At 46.8% G+C, this 19,044-nt stretch overlaps 1 protein-coding gene across 3 annotated transcripts in view; it reads left to right on the top strand.

Moving 5' to 3' along the window:
- The window catches only part of MCF2 (MCF.2 cell line derived transforming sequence), a 1,935,885-nt gene that overhangs the window by 1,051,585 nt on the left and 865,256 nt on the right, over window positions 1–19,044 (top strand). For all 3 annotated transcript variants that reach the window (XM_069612795.1, XM_069612794.1, XM_069612796.1), the window contains one exon: window positions 2,849–2,937. In XM_069612795.1, coding sequence (XP_069468896.1) covers window positions 2,849–2,937 — 89 coding nt within the window. The remainder of the gene's footprint in view (window positions 1–2,848; window positions 2,938–19,044) is intronic.

Below are 19,044 nucleotides of genomic sequence, written 5' to 3'. Positions count from 1 at the left end.
AGCACTGTACAACTCGCCCTCGGCGAGAGTACTGGTTAACGGGGGTACATCTGAGCCTTTTTCCCTTTCCAGGGGCACCCGGCAAGGATGTCCCCTGTCGCCCCTCTTATATGCCCTGGCCATGGAACCCCTCGCCATTGCGGTTAGGAACGACCCGGAAGTCATGGGAATACGGTGTGGTGAGTGTGAATTTAAGCTCTCCCTATTCGCAGACGACATACTTGGTTACCTGACCAACATTCAACAATCCCTACCGAGACTGTTTGATCTCATACACTCTTTTGGCTCCTTTTCGGGGCTGAGAATAAACACATCCAAATCGAGCATCATGCCCATGGGTCCGGGGGAACAAGATATCGGGAACAACCCCGACATTCAGGGGGTTAGAATCGAGCGAGAATCCACAAGATATTTGGGCACCACCATCCCCAGAGACCTGTCAAAACTATACCAGTGCAATTTCCCCGGAATCCTCGCCCAGGTCAGTAGCGATCTCAAAAGATGGGCTCCCCTTACACTCTCCTGGCTCGGACGCATGGTTACGGTTAAGATGAATATCCTACCACGCCTCCTTTATCTCTTTTCTGCACTCCCCATTGTGGTTCCCGAGGCCTTTTTTGAGGTGCTCCAATCCCGTGTCCTACACTTCATCTGGAATGGCAAAAGACCCAGGATCAAAGCGTCCACCCTGACTCTCCCAAAATCCCATGGTGGCTTTGGACTCCCCGATTTTAGGCTTTACTACAAAGCAGCCCAGCTTAGGGTGTTGCTGGAGCACATGCGGGACGACATGCGTACGTACTGGGCGTATGTCGAAGATACCCACGCTCACCCAAAAAAGGTCAGAGACTACCTCTGGGCCTCACCCAGGTCTCTCCCCCCACAGCTCAGAACACATCCCACTTTAGCTGTCCTTTGGGCGCTGTGGAAACCCAGTAAAGCCAACAAAATGTTATCTACATGGCCTTCTCCGCTGTCATCGCTCTGGGGCCTGCCCATCGACTTGGACATAAGGGGCTTCCGGGACACCCAGGCCTGGTCCGACATGGGCCTGGAAAGAGTCTCTAAGCTTTTACGAGAAGAGGGCTTCATTGAACACGCCAACCTAGCGGAGGCTCTGGTGGATAGGCCCCCCTCAGTTTTCGAATTCCTGCGGTTGAAAGGGATACTTACCCAACCACGGTGGTCCGGGCTTCTCAGTCGCCCCCTCATCCCAATCGAACTTATTTTGGCCAAAAGTACATCACGTAAGGGCTCGCTGTCTAGGTTCTACAATGTACTGATTACATCGGACCTGGAGGGCAGACAACCCTTCAAGCACATATGGGAGGTGAGGATGGGAATGTCACTGGATGATCACACCTGGAGGGCGGTCTTTGGGTGCATCTTCACGGGCTCCCTATACACAGCAGCTATGGAACATAACTTTAAAATCCTTCACTCATGGCATCGCCCCCCGGCTTTGTTGTCTAAAATGTTCCGGGACGTCTCCCCTTTCTGCCCTAGAGGGTGCCACCAACGGGGAACTTGGTTTCATATGTGGTGGAGCTGCCCGCCCATACAAGTTTACTGGACGGAACTACTTAGCTGGATCAAAGATATAGAGGGTTGTGGTCCATCATTGCACCCGCTGGAAATTCTATTGGGCTCCCCCTTGCCCGAGTCTGAGGTGAATGCCTTCCCCAAGGTCATTGGCGCCATGTTGCGGGCAGGGAGGTTGGCGCTCGCGCAAAAATGGAAGAGTGCCCTGGCTCCCTCTAAAGAGGAATGGCTCTGCAAACTCAGGGTGATTTTCAGCTACGATAAACTCACCGCAATAGCAAATGATACTATGTCTGATTTTATCCAAGATTGGACAGCAGTGCTGCTGCACGATGACTGTATTTCAATGCGATTATAATGGGGCAATTGAATAAATGTGTGCATTGCATAGGCCCCCACACTCCTCAGAGGTTTGGTCTTACCTTGGCCTAACCGCTCCGTGGTTTTACCCCACTGTTTCAAGGATCACTTTATACTAATGTGTGCTATGCAAGTGTTCTCCCTTAAGCTTAAAGTATTAGCATCGTCTCTGAACCTGGCAGGTTAATTGTTGGGGGGGAGGGGTCGGGAAGGGGTAAGAGGGGTTGGGAGTTTGGTTAGCGGGGGGGGGGGAACTTTTCAGAAAATGTTACTGACAATATGACTTTCATCTTGTTCTACTTCTTTTTGCTACTTGGATAGGCTGTATGGCCCTCCCTGTTGTGTATGTTGTCAATAAACAAAAAGTTCCAAAAAAACAAAAAAAAAAGAAAAGGACAGAAGTGCAGAGCCAGTTGGTGCATAGTGGTTGGAGCATGCCGACATACGTGTGCCAGGGTTGGATCTTAAAATGTAACTGCTTGCCGCATCCAGTACAGCATCCCAGAATATTGTGTACAATGTTGCACATCTTAGCACACTGCAGTGCTAAATTAGTTATGTACCATTGATGTAAGGTGATGCGCTAGTTCACATCAGGAGCATTGTTGTGCTCCACTAATTTCAAATGAGATATAGGTAGCTGAGATTTGTGGGCAAAAGATAACAACATGCAAGCTTACAAAAATGAGTTCTTTGGTTTAGTGTAAGCAAACTGAACAAAATATGTTTTCTCACTATAACAACACACCACTGTATAGTTAAAATATGTTGGCTTGACCATAGTTAAACCTGCGGAATATATGTTCTCACTTCAAAGAGTTACCCCAATATTTCAATCCGATGACGGCACCTCTTCATCTACAACTGTATTCACATTTTATGGTGCATCTTTCTTAGTTTCATACCTATAAACTTACTGCAATGTTTCTTGTGTTTTCTGCTCAAGGTGTGGACTTTAATTCAAGTTTGAAGTTTTCCTTCGATATTACACTACCTGGGAAAAAAGCTACAAGGAAAACACAGGGTTGCCGTAAGGTAATATTATACATGAATAAATAGTTCTGCAATGCGTTTTAATTCTCATTCTACTTAGTAATATTATCAGTGCCTGTTATAATTCAGAATAGAAATGAACCCTTCTTCGAAGAGACCGACCAAACTATTAATAACAATATGCCTAGCTATTCTTTTCTATCCTGCCCAATTGTTTCTTTTCTTTCATTTTGTGTTGACTTGGCTCCCTCTACTTTATTCTGTTTGGTGCTGCATAGTTAAATGGTAAAAGGTAGCCATGACTTCTACATCTTGGCCATTAGCATGTGGGTGAAAATTCTGCATAATTTGTTCTTCAGTGGAAAGTATATGCATAGTTGATGGCTATTCTGAAACAAAAATGAAATGTATTACCCAATTGATGAACAAGCCTACCCTTAGTTTCACGAAGAGGCCCAATGAACAAAGGGTTTCTTGGACTTCTGTGAAGTCTTATTTTCCTTTCTTTGCTGATGTTCACAGAGTGGCCATTGCACTGCGTCATAAGACGTTTTTGCAGAAATAATTGCATTGTGTACGCCGATATGTTCTTTTATTTGGGGCTGATTTGGCTGAAAAGCAGCTTCTCTTTCATCATCCGAGTCAGGTCACCACTTTATAGGCTGAATTGCTGTTATAGCTCATCTGTTTTTGCAACACCATTTTGTGGCTAAAGTAAGGGGGTTGGGCAGTTTATGATTGTATCTTGCTGTAACCTGCACACTATTTTACTTGGGGCCATGATCCTTCCTGGATGTCATTATGTAGTTGGTCAGCCAAATGAAATGACAGTGAACTGCCGCCATTTGTTGCAGTTGACCATGGCGCCTAGTGGAGTGTGGCTCCTGAGATAATTTGGACTACAACTCCCATGATCCCTTATTGAGTTCCTCACTGGAAAGGGAGTCTTTATCCCCAAGAGGCGAGTCCCTCCCTGTGAGGTCCTGCTTACTCCAACCCCTGGGGGTGAGGGGGGGGTGTTTTGTAGCAGGCTCACCTCCGTCACCTCACATGAAGGGCCTCCCCACTATGGGGAAGTGACTGAATCCCTCGATTCGTTACACTGGGCATAAAACACAGCCAATCATAGTGGTTTTGAGATCACAAGATCTCAAAATACTATTTGAAAAATGTGGCCCACTACCGTGAATTGTTTTGCTTAAAATGTTATTTCATAAATGCACAAAAAGGCAAATGTTATCCCTTTCTAATCAAGTTTTTGTTTTTTGTTATGTTAAAAAACTGCTTTTGAATGAGCTGTAAATGCACAAAGAGGCTGTGAAGATTGTATTTTATAATCACCAAATAAATACATTTTACACAACAGAATACTGCACAGTTTGTCTCTAATATATATAACAATATCTGAAGTTATAGACCCTGGACCTGGGACACATTTTTCTTTAAACATACACAAAGCCTCTTGTTCTCCAAAGTCATTTCAAGCAACCCTTCTTTATAGGAAAAGATCACTGCATGTGATGATACCAGGCTGTGTTGTGGTAAGTTATCTGAAGCCCCCATCCTGTCTGGAAGAAGCTAGCCAACAGCGAGTGGGCTGGCCTGGCTGCTACCTGATGTTCCTCCCAGAGTTTGGATGTGGAGGGATCAAGTTGTCTCACTATCCTCTCCAGCCACAGTTTACCCGTCCCTAAGAAGGAGCCTCAAGAAATGGCATACTCAATGCTAAATATGAGGAATAATGGGTGAGAAATAGAAAGGCCCTCAGGACTAGCCTCGCTAAATTATTGTATTGTATTGTATATTTTTATAGCACTCTTTCCCCACTTGTGTGGCCTCAATGTGCTTTTCCTTGGTTGAACGCCCTTGGTGACCATGGTTGTTGTGGTTGTAAAGTTTTAGGAGGTTTAGTTTATGAGATGCGTGTATGCGTGTTGCCGTTCTAGGACTTGGGTGGCTGGCAAGGCGCGACTAAGCAGCCCAACAGAGGTCAGGCACGTGGGTGGGTGCTGGCGAGGGTTAGGGATAGCTTGCTATTGTTGAGAGAGTCTATGTGGAGACAGCTATACCAAGTTCCTTTCGGGTGGTGGTCGATGTATGCTAGTGGCAAAGGTGCTGAGGTACGTCAGATGTTTGTCTGGACGGCTGTGTGTGCACTAGGCCGGATGTGCTTCGCCATAGTCATGTTCTATCGTGCATGGATGCTTGGCCGTGCCTGTGGCCCATGTCCACGCTAGTGGTGTGAGATAGACGTACCTTAGGCTGCGATGTTGCTCAAGGTCTATTCCAGGGGGCCTGTCTTTCGTAATGTGGTAGGTATCCATAAATATTAAGCCGTGACTGGGTACACCTTGAATTTGAGAGCCCTGTATAGAAGGAGAGAGGCCTACGCCTAACCGTACAGCGTGAGGAAAAAAAGGCTAAGCACAGCCAGATAATAGAGTCATGTTTAGTGGGAAAGAGGCCTAAACCCAACAGTGCACCTTTGGCTACATGGAAAGAACAGCTAGAGTTGAGAGTCCTGCGTGGAGTATGGGATGCCCCATCCCAACGATTCAAATTTGAATACCAGGCCTTGTGATTCCACAGCTCTGCCCATGAGTGGCACATAAAGATATTCGCTGTTATGTCAAATTGTGGCACATACCAGCATTCACAACTCTGTCCAAGCGCGGCACCTGTCATTACACCCAACTCTGTCCGAGAGAGGCAAACATTAGTATTCTCAATAATTAACATGGGCGGTACCTACCAGTCCCCACTCTCCCATCTAGATGCGACACAGGATGGTGTCCACAATAGTACGAGCTTGGAGAGTGGGGGCGAACGTTTGTAATTCTTGTCCTGATATGGGACAAGCTAGTAGTCCCAGTTTTGGGTAGGGCAGTGTGGAATGGCAGTGCTTGCCGGAGCCGAGTAATCGCTCCACACCGTAACCATGCTCCTCCTGCCCACCTCCATTTGTTGGTTGCTGCTGGTTGATGAATAATCGGAGGGAGCTACCCCTAGGTTCGAGTCGATGCATGGGCTAAGCTTGATAGGCCATGGGTTTCAGCCTATTGTATACCAGATATCCGTAATGTCAGTCATCGATGGTATGTTGAGCCTGGTTTACGGGGATCGGTTTGTGGGGGGACACTTATCTCATTGTCATATGTTTCTCATATGGTCTGGTGGGGAGGGTTCGGGTGAGTGGGGTGCAAGTGTAGCCACAGCAAAGGCTGTTGACGTAGCTCGGTTGCTTGATGGGTTGGAATATTGTTGTGGGTGGGGTTATGGTGGATCAGGAATACCACAACGAAGGCTGCTCACATACCTGGGGTTCTGGTAGGCAGGCAGTGTTGTGGAGTGTTGGGTGGCGGCGTGTCTGGTGAGACCACTGTGAGAGCTGCCGGCCCCTGAAAGCAGTGTATTTATTAATGGTGTATTCACGAGTGGAGTGGCTTAGGAAAGCATGGGGAAGAGCCAGGTTTTAAGGGCCTTCCTGAATTTCAGGTGGTATTCGATGTTGCGAATGTGTAGGGGGATGGAGTTCCAGATGATTGGTGCTTGGATCAAGAAGGAGGAGCCGCGAAGTCTAGTCAAGTTGTGCGGTGGGATCACTAGGTGAAATGCGTTGCGAGATCTGAGGTTCCTGTCAGGATGGTAAGGGACGATTTTGTCTCGCAGGTATTCAGGGCCCGTGTTGTGGATTGCGTGATGGGTGATGCACATGGCTTTGAAAGTGGTGCGTCGCACAGTAGGGAGTCAGTGGAGGACTCTCAATGTGGGGCTGATGTGCTGGTGGGCAGGTTAATGAGCAGGCGTGCTGCCGCATTTTGGATTCGTTGGAGTTTCCGTAGTTGGGATGCGGGGGCTCCAAGGTAGAGGCAGTTTGTGTAGTCAAGGTGGGAGAGGATTATGGAGTTGATGGCCGAGAAACGGTGGGGGTAGGTGAGGTAGGGGAAAATCCTCCTGAGGATACATAAGTGAAAGAAACAAGTTTTCAATATGCTGGTGGTGTGATGGGTGAGGGATAGATCTTCGTCTAGGTGGCATCCAGATTTTTTACCACATTAGATGGTGTTGGGGCTTGTCCTAGTGAGTAGGGCCAGGGGATTGGTTGGGGAAGGAGCGATGTTTTCCCACAGAGTAGGATTTCAGTTTTCCCTGGGTTGAGGATAAGGTGATTGGTCGTCATCAAGTGATCAGTATCGGAGAGGCATGATGACAGGTCCGAGCGGCCGGGTCCTTCGGGATTTGGGATTTTGAGGCTGATCTGGGCATCATCTGCGTAGTTGTAGCAGGTAAGGTTGTATGAACGGATGATTCCAGGGATGGGATCTATGTAGATATTGAAAATTAGCGGTGACGTGGATGCTCCTTGCGGGACCCCTTTGCAGAGTGGACGTGACATGGAAGTGAATTGGTCAAGGTGCATGATTTGGGACCGGTTAGAGATGAAAGAGGAGATCCACGAGAGGGCTGTGCTTGTGATTCCTAGTGTTTGTAGCCTGTCTAAGAGAATCATGTAATGAATGGTATCGAAAGCTGCAGAGAGTTCCAGAAGGATGAGGACCGTGCAACCGTCTGCATCAGCTGTTCTTTTTAGGTCATCCCATATGGAGACTAGAGAGGCTTCGGTTTCCCTTAGTGGTCGGAAACCTGATTGTGCTGGGTCTAGGAGGTTATTGGATTTGGCAAATTGTCCGAGCTGTTTGTAGGCCGCACAGTCAATTAGTTTGGCGATGTAACGATTATTGGAGATGGGTCAGTAGTTTTGGGAAAGAAGTGGATCAAGCGTCGGTTTTTTGAGGATGGATTTGGTGTAGGAAGTTTTTAGGGCTTTTGGGAAAGATCCTGAGTTGAGTGAGTGGTTTAGGATTGTGCGGGTGACGTTACCTGCACAGGTGGTGGTTAGTATTTTCTCGGGCAGTGTGGGTGGGCATGGGCCTTCTGGAGAGCCTGATGGCGGCTGGCCGCTACCAATGAAAGGAATTCTTGGTGTGTGATGGGAGAGAAGGAGTCAAAGATAGGTTGTAATTGGGGTGGGGTTTGTAAGGTGTGCTGCGGGAGGGTGGGGGGTGGTGCTAGGGTTTTTAGTTTGGCGATTATGGTGCTGTGTCTTTCGTTGGCAGTGTTGTAGAAGTGGAGCGAGGGGGTGTTGCATAGGGCTTGGGAGCTTGGGGTGGTTAGGCAAGAACATGAGGGTGATTCGAATTCTGCTATGATTTTATGCAGTTCCTTACTTGGGTTGCAGGCATTTAGTATTCGGTTTCCGTAGAAAGACTTCTTGCTTTTCCTGATTTCCGCTCTGTAGGCTCTGGTTGTCCTTACTAGGGTGGTTTTATTTTGGGCTGAGGGGTCGGCTCTCCATGCCAGTTCCAGACGGTGCTTGAGAGTTTTGAGGTGTTTGAGAATGGCGGAGAACCACTTCGGTGATGGTCCAAATCTCTGCGAGGAGTGTTTTGACAGGGTGAAGGGTTTGAGGGTGTTGTTAAGCCAGAGGTCAAAAGCATCAATTGCCAGTGGTCCTTCCACTAGGCAGAGAGGGTTGAGGGAGTTAAAGAGTGATAGTTCAAGATCAGGGGTGATGAACACTATGTTCCATAATGGGAGAGTAGTGGGGGCAGATTGCCGGGGAGGAATTGCGTGTTGGCCGCTGACCACTGTGTTCAGAGGTATGGTGAAGCAGAGTGCTGAGTGGTCGGACCATGATAGTGGGCGCGGGGGTATGGTGGCTATGTTTGTGGTGCTGAATATTGCATTGAGGGTGTGACCTCTCGTGTGGGTGAGAGTGGAAGTGTGATGGTTCAGATTGAGTGGGTCTAGACTATCTATGAGTGACCTGGTAATGGTGTTTGATGGGGAGTCGAACCATATGTTGAAATCTCCTAGGATGGTGAGAGTTGGGTGTTGGATGAGGTTGGCAGCCAGTGCTTCACAAAATGTGTCTGCAAAGTTTTTGTAATAGCCCGGGGGTCTATAGATGAGTGGGAAGCTGTGTGCGGTGGATGGTGTGAGTTGGAGTTTTGCCAGGAGGGATTTGTAGTTGGTGGTGCTGGAGGAGGTCTCGGTGGTTAGTATCTTGAATTGGTCTTTGTGTACTATTGCAAGCCCACCTACCCTACGAGATCTGTTCGGTGAGGGTGTAACCAGATGGGAAGGCCTCGTGAGCGAGATGTTCGTAGTCGTCCGCGAACCAGGTCTCAGCGATGAAGAGGATGTCTGGGTTTTCTTCTGTGATGAGGTTGTAGATGTGGAGTTTATTTTTTCAAACGGACCTGGCATTGATGAGGGTGCAGGATATTTGGGGGGATGCCATTGTGGGTGGAAGGTGGGTGTTGAGTGTTCTGCGAGTGGGATCTGCATTGGGGAGAGGGAGTGGGGGAAGTCGGAGGAGGTGTTGAGGTGTGGGGATGTTGGAGTAGTTGGGTCAGGTGGGAGGCAGGGGAAGAGAGCTACGACTGGGTTGGGGTCGGGCAGTGAGGTTTTGCTCCTGTAGTGGTGTGGAAGTGGTTGAGTACTGTGTCAGAGAATGGGAGATGCTAGTGGGGGCGTTCGTGAATGTGGTCTCACCCATTCCTTGTCTTCAGTGCATTAATGGGGGTGTGGGAGAGGGTGGGTGGTTCTCTGGTGCGAGGGGTGTTGGCTGGAGCTTATCTTGCTGCACTGAGTGAGGGGAAGTGGCAGTTGGGCGGGGCCTGTAGGTGGATGTGAGTGGACTGTGTGAGAGATTGTGTGTTCCGTGGGTGTGAGCTATCTGACCTGTCTCTCCATCTTGCTGCTCTTTATTGTGCGGATCGGTATCTGCGTGTAGAAGAGAGTTACAGTTTGAGGCGGGAGGTTGGGGATGGGGCCGGGGCCAAGGGGGGGGGATAACAGATGGAGGCGTGCTGTGGAAGGAGAGGGGACTGTGTGGTAGAGGGGATAGAGAGTGACTGCGGAGGATTTCAGCGGCGCTGGTGGTGTGCCAGTGAGCTGTAGTGTTGTGGCTGGCGTGTGACATGGTGCCTTAATGACTGTGTTACGGATTGTGGCCTACCCCAGTCAATGCAATTAACGTACAAGACCAAAACTCCTGATTTGTGTAGAAGACCAAACGCAGCTAGATTTGAGGATCCTGTATAGTGGGAGAGAGGCCTACCCCTGGCAATGAACTTGTGCGCAAGACCAAACACAGCTACCTAGCAATGCACTTTGTGAACAAGACCAAGCAGAGCTAGACTTGAAAATCCTGCATGGCGGGTGGGAGGCCTACCCCTGACAATGCAATTTGAGTACAAGGCCAACCACTGCTACCTAGAAATGTGATTTGAGTACAAGACAAGACACAGCTACCCAGCAATGTAATTTGTGTACAAGACCAATCACAGCTACCTATCAATGCAATTTGTGTACAAGGCCCAAAACAGCTAGATTTGAGAATCCTGTGTAGTGGAAGGGAGGCCTACCCCTGACAATGCAATTTGAGTACAAGACCAGACAAAGCTACCTAGCAATGCAATTTGTGTACAAGACCAAGCACTGCTAAATTTGAGAGTCCTGTATGGTGGGAGAGAGTCCTACCCCTGACAATTCAGTTTGAGTACAAGACCAGACACAGCTACCTAGCAATGTAATTAGTGTACAAGACCAAAACCCCTGATTTGTGTAGAAGACCCAACACAGCTAGATTTAAACATCCTGTATAGTGGGAGAGGGAGAGAGGCCTACGCCTGACAATGCAATTGGAGTACAAGACCAGACACAGCTACCTAGCAATGCAATTTGTGAACAAGACCAAGCACCGCTAAATTTGAGAGTCCTGTATGGTGGGAGAGAGTCCTACCCCTGACAATGCAATTTGAGTACAAGACCAGACACAGCTACCCATCAATGCAATTTGTGTACCAGACAAGACACAGCTAGATTTGAAAGTCGTGTACCAGACAAGACACAGCTAGATTTGAAAGTCCTGTAGTCCTCCCTATGCCTAAAGGAACGATTGACTACACTCCTAAGCAAATCTAGATTTCAGAGTCAGTATGACAGTGGGTGCATTACTAACACAGCTAGGAGAATTATACAATACTAAGCAAAGGCAGTCGGAAGTAGCCACAGAGTTTTATAAAGGATTGGTAAGTGGCTGGGTTTACGGGGTAGAGTAATTGCTAGCGAGTGAGGAATTTTGAAAGTGGTTTGGGGAAAGGTAGCAAATCTACACCCAAGTGCTGGGACTGAAGGTTCCAGAATACCCAGTGTAGCGTACGAGTTATTCCAGCAGTGGGACCGCTACATCAATGGGAAGCAAGGGAATTTGGGAACAGCCTCATGGAATCTGGCACAAGCACATAAGAAACAGTTGCTGCTTACCCAGCAGGATATCCAGGTTGTTTGGGAACTATAGTGCAGCTTGCTACCCTCCAGTCCGCGGGCAGTCGAGCTCGTAGAAAGCCGTAAAACTGTTTACAGAGAAAGTGTTAAAATCAAGATGGCGCTGCAGTGAGCACCTTTCAAGCCATGTGGTCCCGGCAGTTAGCTCAGCAGGTACCTAAGCAATGCAGGACTCTGAATAATAATAATTTAAGGGTCATTATAAACCCCAACCTCTAAACCAATGTAAAGAGAAGATTAAAACTAATAGGGAGACCAATTGGAAGAAGTCTTTAGAACGCTTTTCCAAACCCAGGTTAATTAAAGGTCTGGGGGAAGAGTAGTCAGACAGAGTATCCAGGTGCATACAGCCATGCAAGCTACAACTCACTTGTCCAGAGATAAGTCCAGGAGAGGATCTCTAGATAGCTGGACAGTCTGGAGCTAGGCTGTCTGGAGCAAGGCTGCTCAGACCCTAAAAGCCTGGTCAAAGCTACTAGGTGTTGGCTGAAATTAGAAGGCCCAATGTTGGAGCATTGCCTGGAGTTGTACCCCTGTATTCCCGACCCATGGGGGCATTGGCAAGGTGAGACTTAGGCTTACCACCAGGGACTCCTAAAGGAGAGAGAAACAGGCCTGTGGCAGGAGGGAGGCACAATATTGGCTACCTGACAACGGCCCTGAATGAGTGCGGGAGAAATACCTATTGAAGTGGCTGCAAAGCTGAAGAAACCTTAAGAAAGCTGAGGCCCAGTAGGAACCTGTTGAGAAACCTTGAGAAAACTGTGGACCAGGAGGCATAGTTGATAAAACTTGAGAAAGGCGAAGTATGGGTGGGATCTGCAGAGAAACCTTGAGAAAACCAAGGGAGGGCCTGTTGCAAATCCATGAGAAAGATGATGTCCAAGAGAGACTTGTTGAGAATCTTTGAGAAAGCTGTGATCCAGGAAGGACTTGTTGCAAATCTCTGAGAAAGCCCAAGGTCTAGAAGGGATCTGTGGTTAATCCAAGCACTCAAGATCAAGAGAGAGTCTTGCAGGTGTTTGGAAGGGTGGACGATTGTCCCAGGCCCCCCAGTGCTTTCGGATGAGGCAGATGCCTGGAAGTGTGCAATAGGGACTCGGGGAGGGTACAGGGTGAATGGGGTATGAACGGTGGCTATAGTGTATGGAGGGATGTGTATGTTTTTGCTCTAGTGTACATGTGGAATTGAATGCCATTTTTGTTAGTAGCAGCCATATTGGAATCGAGGCCTAGCTTTGCGCTGCAGCCAGGGCTGCAGGCCAGAGCCACACACATAGAAATAAGTGCATGCATGCGGGAATAGGTTGTAGCTTGGACACCGGTGAGAAAGGCCAGACCTGCAGAGATTCATAGACTCTTCATTGTCTCATGTTGCCAGCATTCGTATCTCAGAAGTAATGTTCCCTGCAAGGCAATAAGGGGGTTGAGAGCTCACTGAGAAAAGCAATCCCACGAGAAGGAGGGCACGAACCTCTGACCTTCCCAGTCGTAGGTATAAGTAATAGCAACCAAAAGCCCGCATCCCAAGACCCCCAGCATTCCAAGGTATTGGTCAGCCCCAGACCACCGACCATAAAACTGTTAGAACCCCAATCGATCAAGAAAGATCAGAAAGCAGGGACCAGTTGCTTTAATCATAGGTCAAGTGATTTGTGCTGCGAGGTGCCGGTAGGAGTAAAAAAACATTGCCAAAATGAGGGTAGAGAGATTTGGCTGGGCGCCGACATGTCTCGAATCGAGCTGTAGTCTGTTAGATGCAATGTACTCGAAGTATCCTCTTAGCCCTTGTCTGCGGTACCAGGTGCACATCAGGTTACAGATTAAGCCTGCATTGTTTTTCTTCACATACTCATCAATTAATTGTAGATTCATGCCTGATGATGCGAAAGGAGGAGCCCACATGGAAGAAGGTGGACAGAAGGGGCTGGGACCAGTGGTCTGGCATCCCTCATGGATCAGGTAGCCTATGTATAGGGTTGCACCAACCAGCCATTTGGATTTGTACAATATGTAATTTACATTACTGATGACGGTGTGTGCCTTCATAAAGTGTTCCCCATACTAATTTTGCCAGACCGTTCAGTTGAAGCAGAGTTCTTTGCTGTCGCATTTCTATTTTTGTGGAAATAAAACTTTGTTCACGTTGCAAGAGGTGTGCTGGGATTTTTTCCCTAGTGTGTGCATTTTCTTCTGGTGTGAGCGTTGAGGGGTTTTTCTACATGGCTGAGGAACATGTTGAGAAACTCTGAGAAAGCCATGGTCCAGAAGGAACAGAAGGACTTGTTTAGAAATCTTGAGAAAGGACTGGTTGAGAATACCTAAGAAAAGCCAAGGTCTAGAAGGGATTTGTGGAGAATATAAGCACACAAGATCAAAAAAGAGTCTGTGTGAATACTGAGAGCTGGGAGTTTGGATGGTGAGGGCAAACCAACCCATAAGGCTCAAGCCCTGAATTACCATTGAAGGTAGTGAAAATACATTCCCGGGAGAGGTCCTGAAGCCCAGTGGTGACAGCAGGGAGGTCTAAGTTGAAGTCCAGACTGTAATTAACTCCAGAAGGAGCCCTACCAGCCGTTCTTCTCTGCCTTGTGTGTATTAGCATAGGAATGGACTCTTAAAAAAGGTAACAAACTCTTGTGTTGGCCAATGTTGTAACAATTATGTTATTAATGTAAGGTAGCCGGGAGCCTAGGATTTATAAAGAGCAGGTTGAGGATCATTAGGTTGGTCACTTAATTTCCATATTTTATTTGTAGACTAGGGTGTCCCAAGAAAGGGGTCAGAACTCTTATGCCTATGACATTTTGGATCTTTATTCCTGAACATCAAGCCGTAGAACATAGTAGGAAAATCCCACTTTGTTTGAACTCATCCTTGACACTGTGTCCTTAGAATATCCCTTAATTGTACTAGAAAAAACCCTTTTACCATACTAAGTGTGTTCAAAACAGGGGGGGTGTCTGGGAAACTCTCTACCAGCACGAACACAGCCCATTGACTTGTTCTTGAGTGGATGGCCCCTGGGAGAGTCTCAACCAAGTCTTTAGCTCACTGTTCTTTTCACGGAGAAGAAATATCCCCACATATCAGTCTTTGTCCTGCCGAGGGGCAGTCCAGCACCGAAATGCTAGGCAATTGTTCTCTGAACAAGAGTACCACAGCAATCCCATACACGTGTTTCAGCCTAGTTGGGCATCATCAGTGAGGTGAAGCTGTGTCTCACTAAGAGCAGTGAGCAAGGGGTCCACATTTGGAGTCCCCTGGTAATTTAGGGTGAGACCCAAAGTTACTTGGTATGCAAAACAGGGGGGGTCTGGGAAACTCTTTACCAGCACGAACACAGCCCATTGACTTGTACTAAGTGTGTTACATGTGTTTTTACTCGGTCTACTAGAGAGAGCGAGTGTGTGTGGTGACAGTTCCTCTGCCCATGGCATTTCAGTGAATTTATGTCCCTGCCCCTTTCCATGGCATTTCAGTGAATCATCTTACTCCATTCCTTGGAGGAAAGGTAGGGGTTAGCTCACAAGCAGGCAGTTTGATGCAGTATGGAAACACAGGAAGATGCCCTCATGGAGTGAGGTGCAGCCTCACAGAGAAGATGGAACTATAGTGGTAGAGCTGGACTGAATTGGAGGTGAAACAAGGTGAAGTGAGGCTGACTGCCTCATGGTGCATTACAGCTACAGCAGTGTCTCAGCTCTTTGGCCTTCAGATTTGTGCCATTTTCTTGTTCCTTCAACCCTTTATTTAATATTTTTTATTGTGTTTGGTTTATTACAAGCCTTTCACAAACAAGCAATTCAAAGCCAATAGAAATAAAAATATAGAATAGTACAAAGGTTATTCGAAATATTTATACAATATAAATTGAGTTTCATGATATTGGTTGATTAATATTAAACAACCAATATTTTGTGAAAATAGTAGATTGCTGCTTTTTTTAAGGTGGTTTCATTACTGTTTAATATTCTTAACCAGAATTCTTTCAATTGAACAGTAAATTATGTACAACAGGTTTAAAAAATGTAAGCTAATTAAGTGCAGAACAGTGCAATCGATAAACAAGTGCTCTAAAGTTTCGACATTGGAAGAGCATAACCTGCATAATCTATGCTGTTAAGGCACACTTTGACGGCATCCAACTAGCTCTATTGTTGGATACAAGTTAAGTTTGAGGCGCAAAAAAGCATGCATCAATTTGTGCCGGAAAATGTATTTATTTAGGTAAAATGGTCAATGCCTTTTCATTGGTCACAATATATGAAAATCATCATGTACAGGCCAAATTCCTTGTTTCTATCCAGTCCTGGGTCTGTAGTGTTCCCTTAACCTTGGATGGATTATTGAAGAGATCCAGAATGGTTAGACTAAGGGACTTGAATATAGTGATGCACCCCTGTATCCAAATATTAAGTGCAGTAGATGCCTTAGAGTGCATAATATTGTGCAAGTCTGTGTACAAGGAATTAGAGGGAGGATCTAGAATATTCCTCAATAAGGACAATTTCTTCCAACTGATGATGGCCTGGATGGAAAGAAGATCAAAATCATATATGAGAGAACAATGGGCACAACATTAGGTCAATTCAATACTGTTTTCCAGAATAAAGATTCTACTTGTAGCCAGTCAATTTTAAGTGTGATAGAATGCACTACTGCATCGTGTGTTATTTTAGGTATCACTTGTTGGTTGTAGAATCTTTTGGTAGGAATGAGTGAAAATCGACTGTATTTCCCATACATGTTTTTCATCTGTGCTGCTAGAGAAGCGACATGTAACCAGATTTATCCCATGCTGTCCTTAGAATGTGTAGACCCAATGATTGTGTAACCCATATATTTCCATTGCTCAACGTTTCCAATGAAGACCTCATTCAGGGACCACTGAAAGGAATATTGTCTACTGTGAGATTGTATGATCATAATCTTCGACATTATAGTGTTTATGTCTAGATTACTCAATTTCATATAGCCTTCAAGAGTGTTAAGACTACGCTGTAGACCAATCAGTGTTTGATCTATGATGACTTGATCGTCTGCATAGTCTAGACATTGAAAATGGATTTCTGCAAGGCAGGGAGGAAAAGCATTAGAAGGAGACAGGGCTGATGTGAGTCAGCTGTGTAAATGTTAAACAGTGCCGGAGCCAGGATGCAGCCTGTCGCAACCCTCTATTTTTTTTAAACAATTTGTATTGTTTTGCATTACCAGGGCAACTTACAGACTTGCATAATCATTTACAAAGCATTTCACATCAAATCCTATTCACATGCTCCCAATGTACCCCTAACCCCCCCACCCTTTCCCCGGCCTATGTCGCACCCAATAGTTCCGCATTTCCATTCCTTTACTGTATTGACCACTCTGGCATCAGTATCCTCATGTACAGGAATCTTCTCCAAGTCTTTAGCGCCCTGTTCAGAGGTGGCCAAATCCGCTATCAATTGTCTCCAAGAGACCACCCCCCCGCTCCCCTTGTTCCATGTCCCGACCTGCCGCTTCCTGCCACACCACTGTCTCTGCGTTTGCCCATTTTAACAGGTCCTTCCACCACATCTGCACTACTGGCCTTGCATGTGCTTTCCATCCCATCGCTATCCTGCATTTCGCCAGTATATATGCCAAATCCTTCAGCTTACTCACATGTCTAGCCATTTTGGGCCTTGTGAAGCCCCTAAGCAGACAGGCTATGGGGATCCAATATCCAGGGTGATATCTGCCTTTGCTAATGCTTGGGCTACCTCTCCCCAGAATCTACTAATCTCTGTGCAGGCCCAGAACATATGAACCAGATCTGTGTTTATCTCTCTGCACTTCGGGCATGATTGTGTTGCTGCCTGGCTGAATTTAGCTATTCTGTTCGGTGTCAGATACGCTCTATGGGTCACATATAATTGGATCAGTTGTAGTTGTGCATTCCTCGACACCTTTTTGTGATGCACCATAACTCTGCTCCACATTGTGTCTGACATTGGCTCTTGTAAATCTGCTTCTCCGGGCATTTGGGTCTAAGACTTCTCAGAAGGCAGGAATATGTGAGGTGTTGCCCCCGGTGTACCACTGTGTCTATTGTCAGTTCCCCAAAATCCTTAGACAACCCCTCCTTTATCACATCTCCCACCGTCGCCACCCCCGTAGGTTCCCAGTACTTTTTCACATTTTTTTTAAAATATAGTTTTTATTGTCATATTTAGGTTATCAAAGCAAACATATCTCTTCAAATCAAATGCATACCCTTAAAGAACATTTTAACAATAACCTTCCCCCTCTCACCCCCTTCCCCCCCCCATAGCCTGTCGAATAGTTCTGTGCACACATAGTCTTGGGCTCAACTTGGTGGCACCCCCTGAAGGGGAGCATGCCTTGTTTAGTTAGTGCCTGTGGTGTCCCAGCCTCATCGTGCCCTGAGGCTTGGGCAGGACCACGGGCTAGGGTTTCACCCCTCAGGTCGGGCGCCCGTACTTTTCAAAAAAGGGGAGCCAGAGTTCCTCAATGTTGGATCTAGATTCATCTAGGACATGCGTTAGGAACTCCATGTCGTATATCGCCCGAACCTTGGTAACCCATTTCTTCTCCTCAGGCATATGTGGGTTCTTCCATTTTTGGGCCAGGCAGCTCCTGGCGGCCACCAGCATAACCTGAAGCATATGGCCCTGAGTGTCCTCCTGATCATCTCCTACCTCGATCTCAAAGATGAGCAACCAGGGGCACCGGGGTCTACTGATTCCGTCCACCCCCTAATCCTACTTTTTCACATTTAACCTCAATTGTTCGTCTACCCCTTCCAGCGCAAACAAGCGGGATCTGCAGGGTATACAGTGTTGTGTTCTCCAGCAGTTGGCAGGCCCTGCGCCACATTACGCACCCCAGTCGCAACAGCAAGGGCGAGCGAGTTGCAGGTGGGTAGGTTATCCATATCACTTTGTTCAGAAAAAATAGAGTACTTTCGGCTCGTAATAACCGTGATTTGGGCGTTTGTTCATCTGGCAGCCATTTGGCCACAAATTGCAACTGGCTAGCTACAAAATATACTTCAAAATTGGCCAATTTTATTCCCCCTTGTTCATACAGATTCTGGAGCTTCCACAGTGCCACTCTGCACCTTGAATTATGCCATAGGAAGCTCCTGCACATACTATGCAATTTCCTAAAAAACATATTCGGTATTGCAAACGGGACATTTGCAAAATAATGAAGGAGTCTGGGTAACACCTCCATCTTCAGCAATGCTGCTTGCCCCATTATGGACAACAGCAATCTGGCCCAGAAAGACATGGAATTTTCAGATTTGTTCACTGCCCTCACCATGTTCTGTATGTGTTTTGTCTTAGGGTTGTGGTAAATGTCCACCCCCAGGTACCGAAATGTGTCTATTTCCCACTTAATTGGTAACACCGCAGTATGCGCATGGGCTTCCGAGCGTATCTCCCCAGAGGGAACAGACTCAACTTCTGTAGGTTGATTGTTATGCCTGACAGTACAGCATATCGTTCCATCACATCTAGGATGTATTGCAAATTCCTCTCAGGGTTCTGCAAGTACAGGAGCATGTCATCCGCATATAATAAGATCAAATGCCTCCCTCCCAGAGTGATGATGCCCGCCTCCCCACATTCCTCCTGTAAATAGAACTGCTAGTGGCTCCAACACTAAGATGAAAAGCATGGGGGACCTCGAACATCCCCACCTCGTGCCCTTGCTCAGCTGAAACTGTTCTGAAACACTTGTGCCCATTTTGACCCTTGCTATTGGTTCATTATACAGCAATCACACCCATTTGATGTATGT

This window comes from Ambystoma mexicanum, chromosome 5p (assembly GCF_040938575.1).
Source record: "Ambystoma mexicanum isolate Mex_15411 chromosome 5p, UKY_AmexF1_1, whole genome shotgun sequence".
Lineage (NCBI taxonomy): Eukaryota > Metazoa > Chordata > Amphibia > Caudata > Ambystomatidae > Ambystoma > Ambystoma mexicanum.
This window is presented reverse-complemented; position numbering and strand designations above follow the sequence as displayed.